Source organism: Entelurus aequoreus, linkage group LG03, assembly GCF_033978785.1.
Source record: "Entelurus aequoreus isolate RoL-2023_Sb linkage group LG03, RoL_Eaeq_v1.1, whole genome shotgun sequence".
NCBI lineage: Eukaryota > Metazoa > Chordata > Actinopteri > Syngnathiformes > Syngnathidae > Entelurus > Entelurus aequoreus.
Genome location: NC_084733.1, coordinates 68,325,866 through 68,349,286, shown reverse-complemented (window position 1 = coordinate 68,349,286; position 23,421 = coordinate 68,325,866). Strand labels below are relative to the sequence as shown.

At 40.3% G+C, this 23,421-nt stretch overlaps 1 protein-coding gene across 2 annotated transcripts in view; it reads right to left on the bottom strand.

Moving 5' to 3' along the window:
• Positions 1-23,421, bottom strand: part of LOC133646787 (RNA polymerase II elongation factor ELL) — a 216,748-nt gene that overhangs the window by 70,116 nt on the left and 123,211 nt on the right. For both annotated transcript variants that reach the window (XM_062042556.1, XM_062042557.1), the window contains exons 3-4: positions 21,598-21,798; positions 9,348-9,395 (exon numbers count right to left, since the gene is read on the bottom strand). In XM_062042556.1, coding sequence (XP_061898540.1) covers positions 9,348-9,395; positions 21,598-21,735 — 186 coding nt within the window. In that variant the 5' untranslated portion in view covers positions 21,736-21,798. The remainder of the gene's footprint in view (positions 1-9,347; positions 9,396-21,597; positions 21,799-23,421) is intronic.

The following is a 23,421-nucleotide window of genomic DNA, read 5'->3' as shown; positions in this document are numbered from 1 at the left end:
AAGAAAAGTGTCTCAAATATTGATAGCAAAAGAGCAACAGAACAGAAGAGGAGTTATGATGCTAATTTAAAACAAGGGTTCTTAACCTTTTTGACCTCTGGGCCCAACTTTTCCACTGCAGAGAGGCCCGGGACCCATTAAAATGTTAACACTGAATTAGCTACCTTACTCTTGATTTTGATTGTTTTCAATAATTATATCTAACCTATTACCTATTATCAAAGATTTTTTTTAATTTAGCACACAACCCCTTAGGCTGATTACAAAAATAAATATTAATATAAGAACGAACTCATAAATAACTGATGAAAAATACATGTGCTAAAAAATGGACTAAATTATTAATGAATATGATTAACTAAACTGTCAATAAAATTAAAGTTCAAATGAAAATACAGTTTCAGCACTTAAGTCATCATTTTTGCGCTTAAGAAACTTATCTATGACTTTAGCTTCGACTTCTATTGATTGGTTGAGATTGTTATTACTGCCACAAGTGGTTTGATTGATTGATTGAGACTTTTATTAGTAGGTTGCACAGTGAAGTACATATTCAGTACAATTGACCACTAAATGGTAACACCCGAATAAGTTTTTCAACTTGTTTAAGTCGGGGTCCACTTAAATTGATTCATGATACAGATATATACTATTATATATACTATCATCATTATACAGTCATCACATAAGATAATCACATTGAATTATTTACATTATTTACAATCAGGGGTGTGGAGGGGGGTGGGGGGGGGGTATGGACATCAAGTAGTGGACATACAGAGAGAGAGAGAGAGAGAGAGAGAGAGAGAGAGAGAGATCAGAAGGCATAAGAAAAAGAAAAAGTATCTGCATTTGATTGTTTACATTTGATTATTAGCAATCCGGGGAGGGTGTTAGTTTAGGGTTGTAGCTGCCTGGAGGTGAACTTTTATTGCGGTTTTGAAGGAGGATAGAGATGCCCTTTCTTTTATACCTGTTGGGAGCGCATTCCACATTGATGTGGCATAGAAAGAGAATGAGTTAAGCCCTTTGTTAGTTCGGAATCTGGGTTTAACGTGGTTAGTGGAGCTCCCCCTGGTGTTGTGGTTATGGCGGTCATTTACGTTAAGGAAGTAGTTTGACATGTACTTCGGTATCAGGGAGGTGTAGCGGATTTTATAGACTAGGCTCGGTGCAAGTTGTTTAACTCTGTCCTCCACCTTGAGCCAGCCCACTTTAGAGAAGTGGGTAGGAGTGAGGTGGGATCTGGGGTGGAGGTCTACAAGTAACCTGACTAGCTTGTTCTGAGATGTTTGGAGTTTAGATTTGAGGGTTTTGGAGGAGCTAGGGTACCAGGAGGTGCATGCGTAATCGAAAAAGGGTTGAACGAGAGTTCCCGCCAGAATCCTCAAGGTGCTTTTGTTGACCAGAGAGGAAATTCTGTAGAGAAATCTCGTTCGTTGATTAACCTTTTTGATTACCTTGGTTGCCATTTTATCACAGGAAAGGTTAGCCTCTAGAATGGAACCTAGGTAGGTGACCTCATCTTTCCTGGTGATAACAATGTCACCTACTTTTATGGTGAAGTCATTGACTTTCTTAAGTTTGATGTGGGACCCAAACAGGATGGATTCTGTTTTACCCAAGTGTATGGATAGCTTGTTGTCAGCGAGCCAGGTGCAAGTTCTACAGAGCTCAGCACTGAGGATTTTCTCCACCTGTGACTTGTCCTTGCCGGATACCAGCAGGGCAGAGTCATCCGCAAACAAAAACAATTCACAGTCGCATGCCGATGACATGTCGTTTATGTATATTACGAACAGTAAAGGTCCCAATATACTGCCTTGGGGGACTCCACAGCTCACAGAGAGGGGGGGGACACGGTGCCGTTCACCTCTACCACCTGCTCCCTCCCCTCCAAGTAAGATTGCATCCAGCTCCATGAGGTTTTGTTAAATCCGATTGCTCTGAGCTTATCCAACAGTATAGCGTGGTTAACGGTGTCAAAGGCCTTCTGAAGGTCCAGCATGACCATGCCGCAGTATTTGCCCGCGTCCACCTCATGTTTGATGTGGTCGGTCAGATAGAGAAGGCATGTGTCAGTGGAGTGGTTAGTTCTGAAGCCGGATTGGAATTTGTACATGAGTTTATTAGTGGCAAGGTAACTATCGACCTGTTCATAAACTATTTTCTCCATTACTTTCGAAACGGAACTGAGAATAGAAACAGGTCGGTAGTTGCCAGGTTCCAATTTGCTTCCTTTTTTAAAGAGGGGAGTTACTCTTGCTATCTTAAAATCTTTTGGTACTTGGCCTTGTATAATTGATAGGTTTATTATGTGCGTGATGATCGGGGCAATGATGGAGGCAGAGTCCCTGAGGAATCTGGAGGGAATATTATCAAGGCCGGTGGCCTTGTTAGGGTGGAGCGCGCTCAATTTTTTTAAACACCTCATCAGCTGTGACCATTTCTAATTTGAAATCGTTGGATACTCCTAGCTTTCTGTAGAAACCTTTAATGTGTTCTACACCAAAGCGACCAGAGTGGTGGGACAGCTTGTTGACAAGAGTTGCGGCTATGCTGGTGAAAAAGATGTTAAGTCTGCTAGCTACCTCCATTTTGTCTGTAATGAGGGAGTCACCCTCCTTGATGCTGATGTTGGCGAGTCTTGTTTTAAGTTTCTGGCTGCAACCAGGAAGCTGGTTGTTGAGAATTTTCCAGAGCTCACGTGGCTTATTTGTGTTTTCCTCTATTTTGTCGTTAATGTAATTTTTTTTTAAGGATTTAGTCAGGTTGGTCGACTTATTTCTTAATTTATTGCATTGCTTTTTGAGAGTTGAAAGGAGTAATTTGAGGTTGATATTATTGGGTTGTTTATCTACTTCTGTTTTACATTTTTGGTATTCAGAGTATTTCCTGTCTCTGTCTTTTATGGCAGCTAATAGGTCCGGATTCATCCATGGTTCCGAGCGGGCTTTGATCCTGACTGTTTTCACGGGAGCCATGTCATTTAGTATCTTTAGGAACGCCGTTTTGAAGCGATCCCAAGCAACATCGACCATGTTGCTCGCGAGCACAGGGGACCAGTCCCACTCATCTAATTTTAAATTGAAATTGTCATTGGAGTATTTTTTAAGGGATCTGGATTGGGCTGTTATGTGGCCATTGGCTTTAGGTTTAGCTATTTTACGGATGCAGAAGGTTAGATAGTGGTCGCTAAGACCACAGATCATGACCCCACTATTTTTTATTTTAGGCCGGTCTGAAGTGAGAATGAGATCTATGGTTGATTGGGTGAAATCACACACCCTTGTGGGTAGCGCTATTAGCTGGGAAAGACCGTGCAGATTACAAAACTTGCTGAAGGATCTGAAGACAGGCGCATCTTTGCGTTGAATATCTGTGTTCAGATCCCAGATCATTTGGTGGAAACGTGTATTACAACTGAGTACCATACAGACCACAGCTGAGAAACAAATATTTTTTGTGGTTCTCTAGGGGGCACTAGCGGCCCAACATTGGGCCCGGCCTTACATTTAGTTCAGTTCAATTCAGTTTATTTATTTATATAGCACATTCAAAAACAAGCCCAGTTGGCCAAAGTGCTGTACAGACATAAGAAAAGAGGCACATAGTGTCACATTTATTGGTAACACGGAAGGATGAATAAAATACAGGAGTAAAATATATCTTCAAAGAAGTGCAGAAGAGATCACCTAAAATACTAACATGTAATAAAAAAAAGAAACAATTATAAAACGAGAAATAAAAACAACCAAGATATTCTGTCTAACTGGATTTGAACGCCAGGGAGTAAAAATATGTTTTTAACCTAGATTTAAATTGGCTCAGAGACTGGAAGGATCTAATAGATAATGGAAGGTCGTTCCACAGTCTGGGCCCTGCCACTGAGAATCTCCTCTGGTTTTTAGCCTAGTTTTTGGGGACAGCCAGGAGGAGCTGGTCTGAAGATCTCAGGGTCCTGCTGGGACAATAAGGCTGCAGCAGCTCAATAAGATACACTGAGAAGCCTCGCCGACCTAAGCATTTAAAAACAATTAGTACAATTTAAAATGAACTCTAAAAGTAACTGGGAGTCAATGAAGGGGTAAGAAACAGTGAATTAAAGTAAAGGGTGAAAAAGAGTTGCAGAGTTGCAACCTACCAGTTCTATTTTTTACCTTTTTTGCCTTATTATATTCAGTGTTGTCTTATGTTCAGGTCTGTAGTTTAATGAATATTCTTAGTTAACGCCAAACTTAAAGTAACACAATTACGATAAGGCACAGTTGATACGAAAGTACTACAGGGGTGTCCAAAGTGTGTCCTAGGGGTCTTTTGTGTCCCCGCAACTTTATTTTTTGGGCTTGTGTTACAACTATATGTAGAAAAAAAAACCCTGCAAAAATAGGAAAATAGATTTATACAGGAAAAAGCTGAAATGTTGATTAACAAGTGGTGCACAATAACTATTGGACTGATAATGGGCCGATATGAGGAATTGTGATGTCATACCTATAAATCTGATGACATTGAAAATCAGCTTAGATAACCAAAAACAAACCGCTCCAATGTGGCGAGATAACCCGTACGGTACCCTAGGTGGGTGACAGTGGGCAAATCTAAACACTTCTTTTTCTCCTCCTCATGCTGAAAACGGCCTGTGCCCGCGCTCACTATAAACAAACATGGCGTCTATTGTATGAGGCTTCTTCACTATTTCAGAGGAAGATATTTTTGTGCTATTTGCAACAAATGTTCTGCAAACATTCCGTGAGGAGGGGAAAACATAGAGCTTCAACACATCGAACCTTATAAGCCACCTAAAACGCCACGTTCTACTTTTATGACAAAGGCTTATTCTTAGCTGGGAAACACACCGTAATCTATATACTACTGCCTGCCAACATCTTAAAATTGCAAAGCCATGCAACGTCTACTATGAAATACTTGCAAACGAGTTTTTTATTTAAAAAAAAATTGGGCTGTCGAAATTAATAAATTAACCCATGTGATTAATCACAAATTAACGCATTAATCATGAAAACAATTACATTAGTCACACAGTTTATTTTTGACCATACAAGCTCTTTTACCTTGGTCGCTTTATGGTCAGTGATCAGACCAATGCATACATCAGTACAACATTGAGTGAAGGGAATCCAAATGGTGTGCTTGCTGGCAAATTTTACCCCAAAATACAGCCTGAAAAAACTTTAGATAAAACTGTTAACGAGTTGTGTGCTAATAAATGAGACACATTCAAGTAAAACGTTTTTTAACGTTTCTGAATGACATTCTGACAATAAAATTGCATGTGTGTACACATTTTGGGGTCTTTTCTTAGGCTAATTTCAACTATGCTATATAGTAATCCGCTGTGAGTAATCATGATTAATTCAAATTCTAAAGTGTGATAAATCGTATTAAAACAAGAATAATTTGACAGCCTTATGTTTTTTTTTTTTTAATAAGAAAACAAGATATAGCAACTGAACAGCACAGTTACCAAAATCAGCTCATTTTTAATGTTACATTAGAAACAATTTTTTAAATAAATATATATATATATATATATATATATATATATATATATATATATATATATATATATATATATATATATATATATATATATATATATATATATACACACATTAATACAATGTTTAAATATATATACACTACCGTTCAAAAGTTTGGGGTCACCCAAACAATTTTGTGGAATAGCCTTCATTTCTAAGAACAAGAATAGACTGTCGAGTTTCAGGTGAAAGTTCTCTTTTTCTGGCCATTTTGAGCGTTTAATTGACCCCACAAATGTGATGCTCCAGAAACTCAATCTGCTCAAAGGAAGGTCAGTTTTGTAGCTTCTGTAACGAGCTAAACTGTTTTCAGATGTGTGAACATGATTGCACAAGGGTTTTCTAATCATCAATTAGCCTTCTGAGCCAATGAGCAAACACATTGTACCATTAGAACACTGGAGTGATAGTTGCTGGAAATGGGCCTCTATACACCTATGTAGATATTGCACCAAAAACCAGACATTTGCAGCTAGAATAGTTATTTACCACATTAGCAATGTATAGAGTGTATTTCTTTAAAGTTAAGACTAGTTTAAAGTTATCGTCATTGAAAATAAGGACATTTCAAGGTGACCCCAAACTTTTGAACGGTAGTGTATATATATATATATATATATACACATACATACACACACAGTATATACATGTATAAATACATATACACACACACACACAAACACACACACACACATTTTGTTTTTAAGCCTACAAAATTTAAAAATGTATCAAAAATATCAAAGTGGCCTCGCCACATTCTTTTTCAGTATGCAAGCCTAGGGATGATACTCGAAACCGGTTTTCCCGGTTGTTTGATAAGAAAAGAACCGAGTCCTCGGACACGAATCCCTTTTTGAGAACCGGTACCCGTTATCGAGACCACTATAGTAAAGGAAAAGAGTTGATTCTTTATTCGAATCCCGTCCCGACCAGAAATGCTCCGTGGGACATCACAATAAATGACGTCACGTAGCTCAGTCATTAGGCGCAGATAGCGAAAGCAGGAAAACAATGGACGGGAAAAAGCGCTCCAAGGTGTAATAAAGTTCAAAACAAAAGCTATAATCCATCGAATAACTTTACTGAGAGATTTTAGCAGGGTAAAACACATGACGAACACTTTTACGACCAACCGGAAACATAGCAACCAGGCTAGCAACGCACCTCCTTTACGGCAGCTGTCGCAACGTTCTTAAAACAACCGCAGCACATACATATATATACAACATATCTCCCTTTTTTAACTTTTGTTTTTCTTTCCTTGTAAACAAAACAAAATCACACTGTAGATGTGTTGTCTGTCTAATTATAAATAATGCAGACGAGGCGTGTTGGCTGAGTTCTTGACGTTTACTTTCACAGCGTGGCAACATGCAACACTTTTTGGGGCTACCGCGCATGCTCGTAACTCCCGTTGCATGCTGGGTAGTGTAGTTGTTATATTGTCTAGCTCATAACATTTTTCCCCCATAAAGAAATAATGTTAACTCAATAAAGTGTATTTCTATTTTTAGCTTTAACTTTTCATTTATTAGCATTGTAACCACATTTGCAAAGAACTTTTCTCTTCATAGAATGTTCTTTCAATAAAGAAATAAAGTGCAAAAATGTCAAAGCATCATAACAAACAGTTATGTCAAATAGCAGCAGAAGTGCACTTTTTGGAGAGCTGTATTATTTTCAGTTTTGTGCCCAAGGGACTGATTTTATTTAACACTATATTATTATTTATACACCTATAGTGATCACAGAGACAGGTTGTTTTTGTGTTACTGTATATATTTGTTTCTCTGAAAAATCCCACTTAATATACTTTGGGTAACAGCAGTCAATATTTATTTATTTTATTTTATTTTTTTAGGTGGGTAACAGTCAATATTTATTTATTTATTAGATTTTATTTTTTTATTATATAATAAAAGTGAGCTTTCGTTAAACCAAATATTGTGTGTTTTTTTCCATGTACAACAACCTATCTGGACTCGATAAGAGAATCGATAAGGAATCGGTTCGATAAGAGGATTCGATAATAGGCTCGAACTCGATAATTCCTTATCAAACATCATCCCTATGCAAGCCTCAATGGAAAAAGTCTGGACAGTCCTGGTATACGAGATAGATCGTCCCAGTTCCGAGCTAGCACTAAGAGGGAATCCTCATCAGGCTGTGAAATTCCTGGCCATGGGAACGCAGAGCCGCTCTGAATATATTCCTTAATCCCCCAGTGACGATTTCAAAGTCCACAATTTCCTTTCAAACGTTGAGCTCCTTGCGCGGTTTTGACTCTCATTTCGGTCTCGTTGCATCACCTTTTTTCTGCCCCATTTCCACATGTAGGTTATTGATCAGTTCGGGCTGTGTTTATGCAATCATTTGTAAGGCGCCGTCGTGCCCACTCCAGCAGTGTGGTAGTAAACAGACACTCACATGGCCAGATCACAAGCGTGGTGTATACTTGACAATAATCAGGCTAAATGCCGCAGGGTCAGCAAGAGAAAGAGGCCCACTAAAAAACCATGCTAGTTCTCCATAGGCGCCTGGGCCCCTGATACCACAGAACCCTGGATGGATGCCAGAACAGTGATTTGAAGAATTCCTTTGGTTTTTAGCGGGCTGTGAATGTGCCCCTTTTTAAAGGGAAGCGTGACAAGCAGCGATGAGGACAAAGATCACAAACTTCTCTCGTGCTCCTCGTGACCTATTGAACCTTTTCGGAAAAGCTGGATACAAGTAGTCATTTGGGATGAGGGTTTTGCCAAGCTACAACCTGCAGACACAGATACTGCTGATCCTCTTGCTGTGTTGTATGCCAGACTACCATGTTCACCAACAACCTCCCCCAACACTAACGGCTTAATCTGGCCTCCCCCCCACCAATGGAGGCAGCTCTCTTATTAACGCCCAATCGTCCAGCTATGGGAGTCTCGTCGAAGGGAGGGAGGGAGTCTAGTTCTTGGATTTCTAGAAAGCAATTTGAATATATAATGCGCCAGTTGAGATATAATCACTAAATCCTATTCAATGATGAAAACGCACTTCACATGTTCTCACTTAACATACAAGCACCATATGCTAATTAGCTGCTCCTTTTATGTTTACATGTATTTATAGGCGTTCGGATATTCTTTTTTTACACGCTTCCAGAGAAAAATTCCGTCGTACTTGCACAATTACTGTAAGTCAGAGCTTTCATGTCTGCACACAGACAACAGGCATGGAGGCATGGGGCTCCCTGGGGTTCGCCGCCTCCCTACCCCCCTTCCCGAACAAAGCCTCCCCAGTTGCAGGTCTGACCCAGTAACCTGGCGAACAGCCTGGGGGTATAGTGTACCCTGTTTTTGGCCCGTGGGAGCGCACACGGCCAGTATTTGTGTACACAGCAAAGTCACTTTCGTCCGAGCAATCGGCTCTTGCAGGGATTAGAGGGACTTCTTTTAGACGGGGGACGAGTGTGAGGTAAATGTAAAGCAGCCAGGCAAGCGGCGCTGTGGGAGGATCTTTATTTCTTGCTACTCCTTCATATGAATGTCCGCTACCAAGATATGTGTCGAGTACTAAACTCTATCCCCGGCAACTTAATCAGTGGCTTCACGCTTTAGACAATTGCAAACGCGACTTAAAAACGCACCGACATCTGGTGAGTCACAAGGCTGACCTCAGTTTGCACAAGCGAGGGCATCTAGGGTGCTTCAGAGCAGTCACAAGTGTGCTTTCATGGCAAACCAGAAGCAATTAGTGCATTCAATTTCTGATGCATTAGAGAGTGTATGCAACTGGACTTACCCCCTGGCTTTCCTTGAAGCAAATGGATGGCCGATTGGGTAGTGATGCCTATAGGAGAGAAGAAACCACTGGTTTAGTGATGGAGCCCACACCCAACAATGTTACAATACACAGAATGTGTCCTTTTCTGTGCATTCTGTGCACTCTTCATAGTACAGTGATACCCCATCTTTCATTATTAATCCAGTCCAAAGAGTTAATTGAAAACCCATTGAAAATTATGTAAATCCAATTATTACATAGCAGACACCCAAAAATGTCAAAACAAAACTCTTTTTATGGACAATAGTTATGTTTTTACAAGCATGAAACAATGCAGAATGCATATAAAGGACGCAATAAATGGATAAAGTTTGTGACAGGGTCCTCTCCAACCACCATCAAACCTTCATTCACATTCATACACCAGTGTAAGTGGCATTAAAGTGTCTGGCCCAAGGACACAACAGTAGTAACTAGGATGGCGGAAGCTGGATTCATACCAGGAACCCTAAAGTTTCTGGACGACCACTGCACACCATCTGAGCCATGGTGCCCAAATTAGTGACTATGTTGCAAAGTACTAAGTTAGTCTGATTCTTCAAATAATTTGGCACAAAAGAAGAATTATACAACCCACGAAAACACCTTAATTTGATCGTATTTGACTTGTGAAAAGTCGGACTAACATACCAGATGTATCAAGTGCCAAAGAGCTCCAGTCTTAACACGTGGCATATAACCCGGAAGCAGATCTCGTTCGATAAAAACATAAGACAACAATTGGAGGTGACTTTAATGCTGGGATGTTACTGACGTCTTGTCCGGCTAACGTCCCGCCCAATGAATACTGGTGGTGGTCAAGCTAGCTCTGCTTTCAATGGGTACTCGGCGCCATTTAGCCTTACTTGAATTAAAAATGCCCTATGCTCGTGTGATTTTGGCTGTACGACCCGTTCTAATAGCGGAAAGGATAAACGTTTCTTCAGAGTTCCTCAAGAGGTAAACAAAAAGGGCGGAAAAGTGCAAGATTTTACGAAACAATGAGAAAAGCATCTCACACTCTAGTCCGGGGGTCGGCAACCCGCGGCTCTAGAGCCGCATGCGGCTCTTTAGCGCCGCCCTAGTGGCTCTCTGGAGATTTTTCAAAAATGTATGAAGAATGGAAAAAGATGAGGGGAAAAAAAATCAATTTTTTTGTTTTAGTATGGTTTCTGTAGGAGGACAAACATTACACAAACCTCCCTAATTGTTATAAATCACACTGTTTATATTAAACATGCTTCACTGATTCGAGTATTTGGCGAGCGCCGTTTTGTCCTACTAATTTTGGCGGTCCTTGAACTCACCGTATAGTTTGTTTACATGTATAACTTTCTCCGACTTTCTAGGACGTGTTTTATGCCACTTCTTTTTCTGTCTCATTTTGTCCACCACACTTTTAATGTTGTGCATGAATGCACAAAGGTGAGTTTTGTTGATGTTATTGACTTGTGTGGAGTGCTAATCAGACATATTTGGTCACTGCATGACTGCAAGCTAATCGATGCTAACATGCTATTAGGCTAGCGATGTGTACATATTGCATCATTATGCCTCATTTGTAGCTATATTTGAGGTCATTTAGTTTCCTTTAAGTCCTCTTAATTAAATGTATATCTCATGACACATGTAATATGGCTTTTAATTTTTTGCGGCTCCAGACAGATTTGTTTTGTATTTTTGGTCCAATATGGCTCTTTCAACATTTTGGGTTGCCGACCCCTGCTCTAGTCCAAAGGAACAGAGTCGAAGAACGCATTAGTTTGCAGTGATCACTTTGTTAAAGGTTTGTTTAATATACTTTTAACGGTTATGATTTCCCATTTAAGCATTATCTTGATATTATTTGTATTTTTTTAAACACGTTTGCTATGAGTGTTTTGAAAAGCACCCACTCGGCGAGTCTTAATAAAAGAAAGCAAATGTGAGCAAAACCTAAAAGAGTCAAGCTTTTACCAAAGGCAACAATCATAAATGAAGCTTTAAGCACATACACAATGTTGAAATCTATTGTTATATTTTGAGAAAGAGGGTGAAAAACAAGCTACTCGTAAACGGCGCATACAACAGCAACAAACATCGCAGCTTAGACGCAAAATTAAATCATGAAATGCAACCTTACCCGAGCAAAAACCATGCATATTTATCCGGGAGAGACTTGATACTAATTTCCTTGACCCAGCTACACACAAAGATTGCATTGTGCGTCATGGCAGAAGTGCATTGTGGGTCATGGGATGCTAACTGCTGCTACATCCGTAGCTATTAAAATTGATTATTTCAACATTGGCGGTAACTTATAAAAACTGAGAAGGCTGAACTAAAATGGCACCGAAAAGGAAATCATATACTGCAGATTACAAGCCGGACGTAGTGAAATATGCAGCAAAAAACAGCGATCGAGCAGCAGAAAGAAAGGAAACGGCGCATACCAGAGGCGAAGATTTCATCGGATTTAGCGATCGGTAGTGACAGATTGTTTGGTAAACGTATAGCATGTTCTATATGTTATAGTAATTTGAATGACTCTTGCCATGATGTGTTGCGTTAACATACCAGGCACGTTCTCAGTTGGTTATTTGTGCGTCATATGGCGTACACTTATTCAGCCTGTTGTTAACTATTCTTTATTTATTTTAAATTGCCTTTCAAATGTCTATTCTTGGTGTTGGATTTTATCAAATAAATTTCCCCCAAATTTGCGATTTATACTCCAGTGCGACGTATATATGTTTTTTTCCTTCTTTATTGTGCATTTTCGGCTGGTGCGATGTATACTCCGGAGCGACTTATAGTCCGAAAAATACGGTATAGGGATTTATTCCTTTGCATAGTTTGAATTTTTGCTCATATCGGATTTTTGCAGGAAGATTTAAGCCTCATTTGTACTTGTGCCATCTTCAGTTGTTCGACTACCACTGGTTTTCACTTCCGGGAAGAAGTCACGTGTCGGAATATCAGCAATACTTGATTAACAATTTTTAAAAAACAGAGTGTTTTGAAGTGCATTGATACAAGAAAAAAAAGTTTCATTTCGACTCCCAAAAAAAATACGAGTGAGATGGAAGAGAATGAAGCAAGTTGTGTATATTACAAGACAAAGGAAGCGTACACAATCCTCTTCACATTCCAAACTGATTAGCAATAACTCTGTATTTAGCAGAACTGCCAAGCTTGAACGCAACAATAGCAACCCTCATTTAAAGTGGTATCAGGGCACGAATAGTTTTTTTCCTTCAGACTTAAAACTCCTTCCATCAATCTACAAAGTTTGCTGAATTAACCTGAAAATTCCTTCGAAAGAACTCTCTCCCACCAGTCTTTCTTTGCTTCGGACCCGCATCCAGCAACTCCGATACCTTCATTGTAGTAGAGTCATGTTTGTGGTGCAATACAAGACCGTTTCATGATGCTGTCTGCTATTTAACATCAGCGTAGCCAATCAAGATCTAATATTTCTAATTTGTGCCAATATCACAGCAGACATCAGGTACAATAACTGGGCTTTTGACTCGCCCATGTCTGCAATTATAAAGAGCGACTTGTGAGGAGCCTAAAGGATGCCTTGTTTTGGTGTGATGTCATAGGTTAACCGGGAAAGCTATACATGTATCCGTGCTAAAAGGAAATAAGCGCCCCCCAGTGTACGGGAGGCACACGGCGTATGACCAGTAGACGCATTAGAGAGAGTGTATGGACACTGGGACTTCATATGTAGGTGTGAAACTACAAAAAAACCTATTTGAGAAATCAGACTAATTTAGTGCATGGAAATGTAGTCACCGTTTCTCACATTATTTATCAACAGGCTGGAACTCCTTTTGTATCTGAGAACGCGAGGACAGCGAATGTGTGCCCACACACGACTGATGCAATCGCACGCATGCTGGAGACGGCTCACACGTCAACACGCAGCCTGGTCGCCCCTCCTCCCTTTATATCAGCAGAGAATAGTCAACGATGTGTTTCAGACATATTCCAAACGTTCAATGCACAACACAAGTAATGTATTTCGTAGAAAAAAAAAATCATATAATCCTACTCTTTATACAAGAATACTGTATTTTTGGGACCATAGGGCGCATCGGATTATAACGCGCACTGCCGATGAGCGGGTCTATTCAGGTCTATTTTCATACAAAAACCGCACTGGAATATGAAGCACATTGAAAAGGGCATAGTATGTTTTTTTTTAAACACTTCCTTGTGGTCTACATATTATAGAATGGTGGTTCTTTGATGAAAATGTTGCATGGATTATGTTTAACAGAACATCTTCAAAACTTTTTCTGAGCGTCTCTTCAGGATGCGCTATTTTGTGGGCGGTCTTATTTACATGGATCCACTTTGACAGCGTCATCTCCCCGTCATCTTTGTTGTACCTGTAATTTTTAGCGCTTCCACTTGGAAGCGCTAAAAACTTGTTGGAACTGCATGTTGCTTTTTAATAGAAATGGCAACAGCGGAGGATGAATGCCCCATAACAAGAGGATAGAGGAAAAATAAGAAGCTTATTTAGTACCTCATTGCACTGCAATGGCAAACCTGCGCAAGGCACTTTGGGTTAACCTTTACCATATATGGATAATCCGCTGACGTTAATTGAACAGGCGTCATCCTGCAGTCCACACTTATCTCTGTTGTGTGACTGCCATCTACTGGTCAAACTAATCATTACACCATGTACAAAATCAAATTGCTTCGAAAATAGAAGGATTTTACGTATGCCTTATAGTCCGAAAAATACGGTACAAGGTTGAACTAATCTTTGAGGCAATCTGACCATGACAGGTTTAAAGTGACTGACCACAAGCAGCGCTTGTAGCTTTTTTGGCGTGAGCAAATTCCATCTCTGCCATCAAGGTGACAGTGCAAGACCAGGTTCTATACAAAACTATGAAAGACAGTCAGTAAGTGGTATTAATATTCTTGATTGTCCGTCGATACTTAGCATAGCAGTGTGGTTCGTTCAGTTACGCACTAAAGCTCTCAAAGACTTTGACTACGTAACCTTATTTGGCACTGTGGTGCGTTATTTTGAGGCCGCACACAGTTAAAAAAAAACACAAAGATTGAGTCACCAATGTGTGTTTAATCGCACTAAAACTGAGACATTTATGGTAAAGTTTTTGCCAAAACCGAGTAATACCACAAACGTATGAAAACCAAGGTACCCCTGTGCAAGCTCTGACTAGTCGTGACTGGGATAGCTAACAAACAATAACCGACGAAAAAGACCGTCCCCTGTAATGTATTGACTTTTCAGGATTAAACAGTAAGCTGCGGTAAGAAGACACATTTTATCCAGCAAGAAAACAAAGCGCAGCAGCCAAGTGGAAACTGTGGAGTGTAATACTGCAACGTCCGTATCTAATGCACAGCAGCACGGTAAGCTAACAATAGGATGTGTGTTTTTTTGTTATTTCTAGCAGTGTAGCTTAAAAATACAAATCTGGTTAACCAATGAGCGAGTAGGAGTGGTTTATTTCATCCATGCAATATCTGCTTTTGTTTGTGTAATGCAGTCCTTCTCAAATAGTCGGGTGCGGTGCGATGCCAGCACTTGGCTTCACTGTAACCACGGTGGGTGTTTCCTTTAATGTTAATAAATGTACAATGTAATGCAGAGGGGGTAACAGAAACAAATTGAGAAGCAATGGTGTATTGCTGGGGTGTCAAACTCATTTTAGATCGGGGGCCACATGGAGAAAAATCTACTCCCCAGTGGGCCAGACTGGTAAAATCACGGCACGATAACTTAAAAATAAAGACAACTTCAGATTGTTTTCTTTGTTTAAAAATAGAACAAGCACATTCTGAAACTGTACAAACCATGATGTTGTTGTTTTTTTTTACACTTACATGTTGCGGTTAATAGTATTCTATCTTTATTTGTCGTTATTTGTATGTTCTCAATAAATTATGTGCTAATAATCATCAGTCAACTCATTGGTGTTAATTTTCAATCTATCAAGATATAAAAATTATATCAAAATCAAATTACCGTATGTTATTTATGTAGTTTGATCATTTTCCTCGACTGATGTACTAACATCATGTGGTTTATTTTGTACATATTAAAGTTAAAAGTTAAAGTACCAATGATTGTCACACACACACTAGATGTGGTGAAATTTGCCCTCTGCATTTGACCCATCCCCTTGTTCACCCCCTGGGAGGTGAGGGGAGCAGTGGGCAGCAGCGGTGCCGCGCCCGGGAATCATTTTTGGTGATTTAACCCCCAATTCCAACCCTTGATGCTGAGTGCCAAGCAGGGAGGTAATGGGTCCCATTTTTATAGTCTTTGGTATGTGTAACATCATCTACAAAGATACAAATAATTGCTATTGCGACATCCAGTGGACACATTTAGAACAGCTGTTTCTTTCATTCAAAAATTTCAGGTTAATATTTATACTTAGAAAACTCATCCCGCGGGCCGGATAAAACCTGTTCGCGGGCCTGATCCGGCCCCCGGATCGTACGTTTGACACCCCTGGTGTAATGTAAGCAATGTTTCTACTGCAGAAGGAAAGGATAAGTGTATCAAAACATGTACCCCTACCGTGTAGCCAGTGCTATTATTTTCCTGAAAAATTCACATGGTGGCGCAGTTCTCAAACTCCAATGTTTGACCTCATAAATTAAAATGACTTTAATTTTTTCACACAGCTCAATGCGGTTAGTTAAACACCTGCTGTAACTTTAGGTTGGTAAACTGAATCACCACAAAATGTTGTACACGTTTTTAAGGGACTGACAAGCTCATGTACGTAGAATTTGAACAAGATTGGTTGAAAAACATGGTTGAAAATGTCAAAACATTTTTACAGGTAGCACTGAGGCCATGTCTCCATTAAGTCGTTTAACCACTTAAACGAATAATTATTTAGCCTAATCCCTGTTTCAGCCACACTAACCCATCGTTTAAGGTCCCCCTCCTTGGACACAGGTAAGTCAGCCGTGTATTTCTTGAATCTCCGGCACTTAGCTTTGTATGGACTCATTGGTCGTTTACAAAGTGAGTTTGGAGAGGAAGTGACGCCAGAAAGACCACGCCCACACAGGAAGTTACATCAGAAAGAACGCCCACAGCCAGCTTCATAATAAAGCGGTTTCGTAACTCGGAGCTAACCACTGGAAATATGGAGGCGAGTCATCCAGACATGCCCGTGTTTGTCCTTCTTCTACATGTACAGACGCTTGTGGAAATCACACATGAATACCTTAAGAGAAAGCGATTGCAACTATTTGGGATACAACACTTCTCAGACGGCAAGAGAACTTTCTAATGTCCGGCCGGGTCTGCTGTGTTTCTACTTAGCGAAAAACTTCGTCCATTTGTCGAAGGAGAGACAACGAGAATACGAGAGCCCGTGGATGTGATAAAAAAAGGTAGCGTGTGCTTTGTATGTCGCGGACTCAACGTCTAGGTCCAGAGTATATAAAGTCACCAAAAAGGAATGGACAATGAAGGTGAAGGCAAAAGTGTGAGAAGTGTCCTGACCAGATATCTACATCCCTAGTTTGATGGATGTAAAATGTTCTTTATCACATTGTTTACGTGTCTAATAAATATTTGATTAATGTATGATGTCTGAGGTGTGATTCACTACTTTAGGGCCCCACAGCACACTGGATTCCAGTTCATTGAAATACCACAACACTGGATATTGTTCAGATAAGTTACATTTAAGAACTTGCACACAAAGCAACACTGGAGATGACTATGACGTGTGCATTTTCCGCGCGTGCGTACTAGGTCGCGTTGCGCCGGCGGGGGGCGGGGGTCTCTGAAACGGTGGCATTGTTGTGTGTGGACACAGATAAGGTTAGGTGTGATTTACCATGGATAACCTTATTCGGCTTAATGTAAATGGGGCCTAAGTCTTTGGTGTGTCCAATGAGTTGTTTGTTTGAGGTGATCTGTTATTAGCTGGTAGAGATGCGCGGATAGGCAATTATTTCATTCGCAACCGCATCACAAAAGTCGTCATCCACCCGCCATCCACCCGAACTAACATTTTATCAAAACCACAACCGCCCGCCACCCGCCCGTTGTTATATATCTAATATAGACGATGCAAGGCATTCCTGTTAAAGAAAGGACACTGATCCAATGCAGCAGAGACATTCAATGCGTGCCAAAAAATACATAGTTAAATGTTGCTACCTACATACGAAAAACGAGCAGCACTCTTTGAAACAGGCAATTATTCATCAGGCACTGCTGCAGCTGTCACGCCAAATTTCTTCCCCCTACAAAAACCTCCCCCCTCCCACCCCCCCATTTACTTCCGTGGTCATGTTTCCTCTTACGTCATTGACATCGATCGATAGCACTTCGGCTTTGACTGCCCGTCGCTGGAAGGATACTTCGTCTTTGACAGCTGCTGGAATCTGAAGAAATCGATTATTGGTTTTTTTTTGTACAGGCGCGAAACAGGACAGTCGCGTGCGGGTTAAGGACCCCCGGCAACTTTGTGACTTTATTGGACGTGTCACGCCAAACTTCTTCCCCCTACAAAAACCGCCGCCCCCCCCCCCATTTACTTCCGTGGTCATGTTTCCTCTTACGTCATTGACATCGATCGATAGCACTTCGGCTTTGACTGCCCGTCGCTGCAAGGATACTTCGTCTTTTACAGCTGCTGGAATCTGAAGAAATCGATTTTTTTTTTTTTTGTACAGGCGCGAAACAGGACAGTCGCGTGCCGGTTGAGGACCCCCGGCAACTTTGTGATTTTATTGGACGCAGCCCAGGAAGTAAATGGGGGGGTTGGGGTTTGTAGGGGGAAGAAATTTGGCGTGACAGACGCAGCCCCGGAAGTAAATGGGGGGAAGGCTTTTGTAGGGGGGGAAGAAATTTGGTGTGACAGTTGCAGAAGTGCCTGATGAATAATTGCCTGTTTTAAAGAGTGCTGCTCGTTTTTCGTATGTGGGTAACAACATTTAACTATGTATTTTTTTTTTTCTGAATTGGTTCAACCGCCACCCGCCCGAATCTATTTAAAATCTATTTTTTTCGTCATGCATCCGCCCGACCCGCGGATTATCCGCGGTTGTGTCCGCAAACCGCGCATCTCTATTAGCTGGCATGCCTGCCAATGCATTTTGAACAAAACCCACAAGGGCGCCCTAAATATGTGAGGTGCTACCACTAGTTGAAAAACACCGCAATAGGAAAACAATTTCACAAAGTCACATCAAGATTGTGTGTGGTAAACTAATAATAATGCACCAATGTATGGTGTTTGCTTCATTCTGGTAACTAACTAATAAAATCGGATAAAGTTTAGGAATAGTTTAAAGCACTTGCTGTTGAAACAAGAATATAAACCCAAAAAAAGGAGGAATTATAACCATGTGTCATGTAGCATTTGATCCCGCCCTGTCTTGTCACCAATGTTGCAGCTCCGAAGCCGTCTGACGTTTGACGAGTAAACCTCCCCTTGTGGTAAAGAAGTGTGGCAAACACATTTCCCATTAAAGCACTGACCTCCCGACTCGCTGTCAAATCTCTGCAACCAATCCAAGGGTGCGTGCGCGTAATCTTGCCGAGAACGTGTGTGATTAATCAGTCGACAGAAAACTTTGCTCTGGTCAATTGTTTGCAGGGGGGGTGGGGGGGGGCGACGGCAAGCAGTTGCAGCTGATTTCTTCACTAAATGATTACGCGAATAAGGGCAACGGTGGATCCCTAAGGATAGAAAAACCTCCTTCTGAAACCAATTATATTTCATTAAAAGGCTTCTTTTTTCTTTTTCTTTTTTTTTTTTTTACAAGTGGATCTGCCATAACCCAACTAATATTTTCCCCTTTGCCCCCTACTGATTAAGAAATATCACAAAAATCTAAAAGATATATAAATATATATATATATATTTGCCTTTGAGGCAACATAATAGATAGTTAATAGGATGAGGTTATTATCTGTGAAGTACAGCTGTGCCAGTGATTGACAGGGCTTTTAATTTATTATTAATGGTTTGGGGGAAATGTCCTCCCTGTTGGGGAGCATTGTTCTGATTTTCTTCATCGCCATTCAGCTCAATATTGCATTGAATAAAAATACTAAGGGGCCGTAAGAAGCAGATTAGTGGTCAAAAACATGGCGTGTCGTTCACTACAAGGGGGAATAAAGTAGCCAATTAGATGTTTGGTGTGGTTTAAGTTTATTTTGAACGTTTATACAATTACAAGTAATACATCATATAATTTACATTTATCTTTACATGTTCGCAAAGGAGTAGGAAAGACTAAGCTTATTTAACCGTAGCCCTTTTCCAATTAATAGCAGTTTACGAGCCCAAACTGTATGTTTGCTTTCTGTCCTCATTTTGTAACACAATTTATATCCATGAAATACAACAGATCTCTTAGTTAAGTCAATTATGATTCACATATGAGATGAATAATATCAATAAAGTTCAAGATGTTTATCAAAATTATTCTTCCTTGTACTTTGTAAACACCTCTAGTTTGAACAGCCTCTTAAACAGAATCATATTACTACATTGTTTGATTTCTTTGCTTAAATCCGTTCCATAATGTAATTCCACATACCGCTATGCTAAAGGTTTTAAGGGTTGTACGTGCATACAAATGTTTTAAATTGTATGTCATTGAATTTCAATTGTTGTGATTCAATAAATAAAGTGCTTGTATATATCCCACATTATGTATTATTCGGACTGACCTTTTTTGTAACATAGTTAGTAAATTAAGTATGCTTTATTAATCATTTCCCCATATTTCTGCGCAATAGCGGAGATAAGGTAACGAGCGGTAGAGAATATGAAGGGATTTTTGGCCCAGTACATATCTTGTGTTGTTTATTACTGAAATATTTATTGCCGCTTTATGTTGTACATTATCATATGATTCCCAGTTAATTTTATCATCTATTATTACACTCAAAAAATGTTTTTTTTTACTCTGTCAATGTCAACTGTCATCAGATAAAAATAAAAATAAATGTTTTAAAAAATACATAATGATTAAATTTTTTAAAAAAAATAATAATTTAAATTTAAAAATTAAGTTGTGTAACTAGTGGTGAAGTTGTGAATGTGCCAGGCTGCATTGTTTACCTTTAATTACTTTTATTAATAAATTGACAGAATAATGTCAAATATTAGCAATGAACATCAGTAAACATAAACATTGTTGCAATATACATATTGTGCATTCATGCATTATTTAATAGCTATTGATGAGTCAATTAGTTGTGCACACTTTAATGGAGACCTCATTAGGTTTAATCCTGTCCAATGATAATTGACATGTCGGTCTTCAAACGTAGCACTTTTTATTTCCCAGCTACCCACCGTGCAGTCCCTTGTCTCCTCTGTGGGTGCACATTTAAAAAGTATTTTCTCTACTCTGTTCAGGGACTTGGCACACTTGTTTCTTTTTTTTTTTTTGGAGAGGTGCAGTTTAGTTTAGGGCCGTGTGTGCTTCACAGCCCAGTGAGCCCCAGTGAGCTGGGCACACTTCCAGTGGCGAGAAGGGCAAAAAGACAAACACAAACACACACACACAGGATCTCAGCTACAAGTGCCACCCAGAGAGCGGCCATTGCCACATCCTATGTCCACTTTCCATACCTGTACTTACAAATATTATACTTATACTCCATATTTATTTCAACCCATACGGAACAGCTCGACAATCCTGGCACTACTGCATTTGGAGAGACTATATCAGTGTTTATGAAGGCAATCAAGTCACATGATCTTGTTTGTCAATGTATAAAAACATGCATCATGGCTGACATGGATCAGCCAATCCTCAAAAAGGACATAAATCTCTTCTGGTCATATGGCAACATTTTTAGGGGGTTGGTAGTGGGGATTAGTTTTTAGTAAACAAGCACAATTCTAACTGAGATCGGATTTTCTTTCTGCTGAAAACAAATTGTTTTGAAGGCTTATAGGAGAACTTGATGAAATCCCTTCATTGCTCAAAGTATATTAAGTGTTCTGTTATGATCCAAACTAAGCCGAGCGTCTGTTTATTTAGCAGAGAGAGAGAGAAAACTCAGCACTGTTTTCTCCCAGGACATTTGAACAAATGTGGTTTGAACTTTCTTTGTCATTTTAGCAACAACATTGAGTTTCCTAGTAGGATTTTTTTTTTTTACAGTTCCTGGACTTTCGGGAGCGATTTAAAAAAAGAGCGAGAGAGAAAGAGAGGGGGGGGGGAACACGTCAAGGAGAGGTTTTACCTTAAGGTTCTGGAAGGCTTCGAGGGTCCGGATGGCGGTGTCAGTGAGTTTGACGTGATAAAGACTTCTGTTGGGGATGTTTTTGTTGATTTTGCCGCAGGAGAGCCCGTAGCGACGCTCCTGTCTCAGCGCTGCCATTTCTACAACTGAAGCCTACTGGCGACATCCTGCCCTGTGACGTCACGGCACGGGGGGCGGGGCCTGGCTCACACACACACAAGAGCGTGCACAAAGACACGCACACACACTTTAAGTACAGTAACAATCTTTTTTTTTTTCTTTTTTTTTTACTTTCGTTTTCCAGGTCACAGTTTTGGACTTGTTGTGCCTTGCACGTCCCAGACTGCACGCATTTGGTGTTTATTTTCTATTTTAGGGCTTCCTGGCTGGAAACTGGTTTGTGTTTTTTTTTCTGTCTGTGTTTGGTTCTTGTAAACATAAGGCATTTAAAAGTATGATGCCATGTGCCGCCACACTTAAATAAAAAAATAAATGAAAAAAGTAAAATTACCAGAACAAGTCACAAAGCTGTGAAACAAGAATTATGTTGTAACACAGGGATGTCAAACATGTGGTCCGCGGGCCCAACGTTCATATGTTGTCAATATTCAGTGTTTTATCGTCCATAGTTAATATTGTAAATCCCACATTCACCGGTCGCCCAGGTGGGGGGGGGGGGGGGGGGGGGGGGGGGCCTCCAAGGTTTCTCATTGTATCCCATTGGGTTGAGTTTTTTCTTGCCCTGATGTGGGATTGATTGATTGATTGAGACTTTTATTAGTAGATTGCACAGTACAGTACATATTCCGTACAATTAACCACTTAATGGTAACACCCGAATAAGTTTTTCAACTAGTTTAAAGGCCTACTGAAATGAAATTTTCTTATTTAATCGGGGATAGCAGGTCCATTCTATGTGTCATACTTGATCATTTCGCGATATTGCCATATTTTTGCTGAAAGGATTTAGTAGAGAACATTGACGATAATGTTCGCAACTTTTGGTCGCTGATAAAAAAGCCTTGCCTGTACCGGAAGTAGCGTGACGTCACAGGTTGAAGAGCTCCTCACATCTGCACATTGTTTACACCAGCAGCGAGAGCGATTCGGACAGAGAAAGCGACGATTACCCCATTAATTTGAGCGAGGATGAAAGATTTGTTAATGAGGAAATTGAGAGTGAAGGATTAGTGCAGTGCAGAACGCCAGGGTGTATCTTTTTTCGCTCTGACCGTAACTTAGGTACAAGGGCTCATTGGATTCCACACTTTCTCCTTTTTCTATTGTGGATCACGGATTTGTATTTTAAACCACCTCGGATACTATATCTTCTTGAAAATGAGAGTCGAGAACGCGAAATGGACATTCACAGTGACTTTTATCTCCACGACAATACATCGGTGAAGCACTTTAGCTTCGGAGCTAACGTGATAGCATCGTGCTTAACTGCGAATAGAAACAGAAGAAACATGCCCCTGACTGGAAGGATAGACAGAAGATCAACAATACTACTATTACTTCGACTATCAGGAGACACCGAACCAAACCCTGGACCTGTAACCACACGGTTAATACTGTCCAGCCTGTCGAAGCCTAGCACTGCTGTTGCTAACGACGCCATTGAAGCTAACTTAGCTACGGGACCTCGACAGAGCTATGCTAAAAACATTAGTTCTCCACCTACGCCAGCCCTCATCTGCTCATCACCACCCATGCTCACCTGCGTTCCAGCGGTCGACGGCGCGACGAAGGACTTCACCCGATTATCGGTGCGGTCGGCGGCCAGCGTCGGATAGCGCGTCTGCTATCCAACTCAAAGTCCTC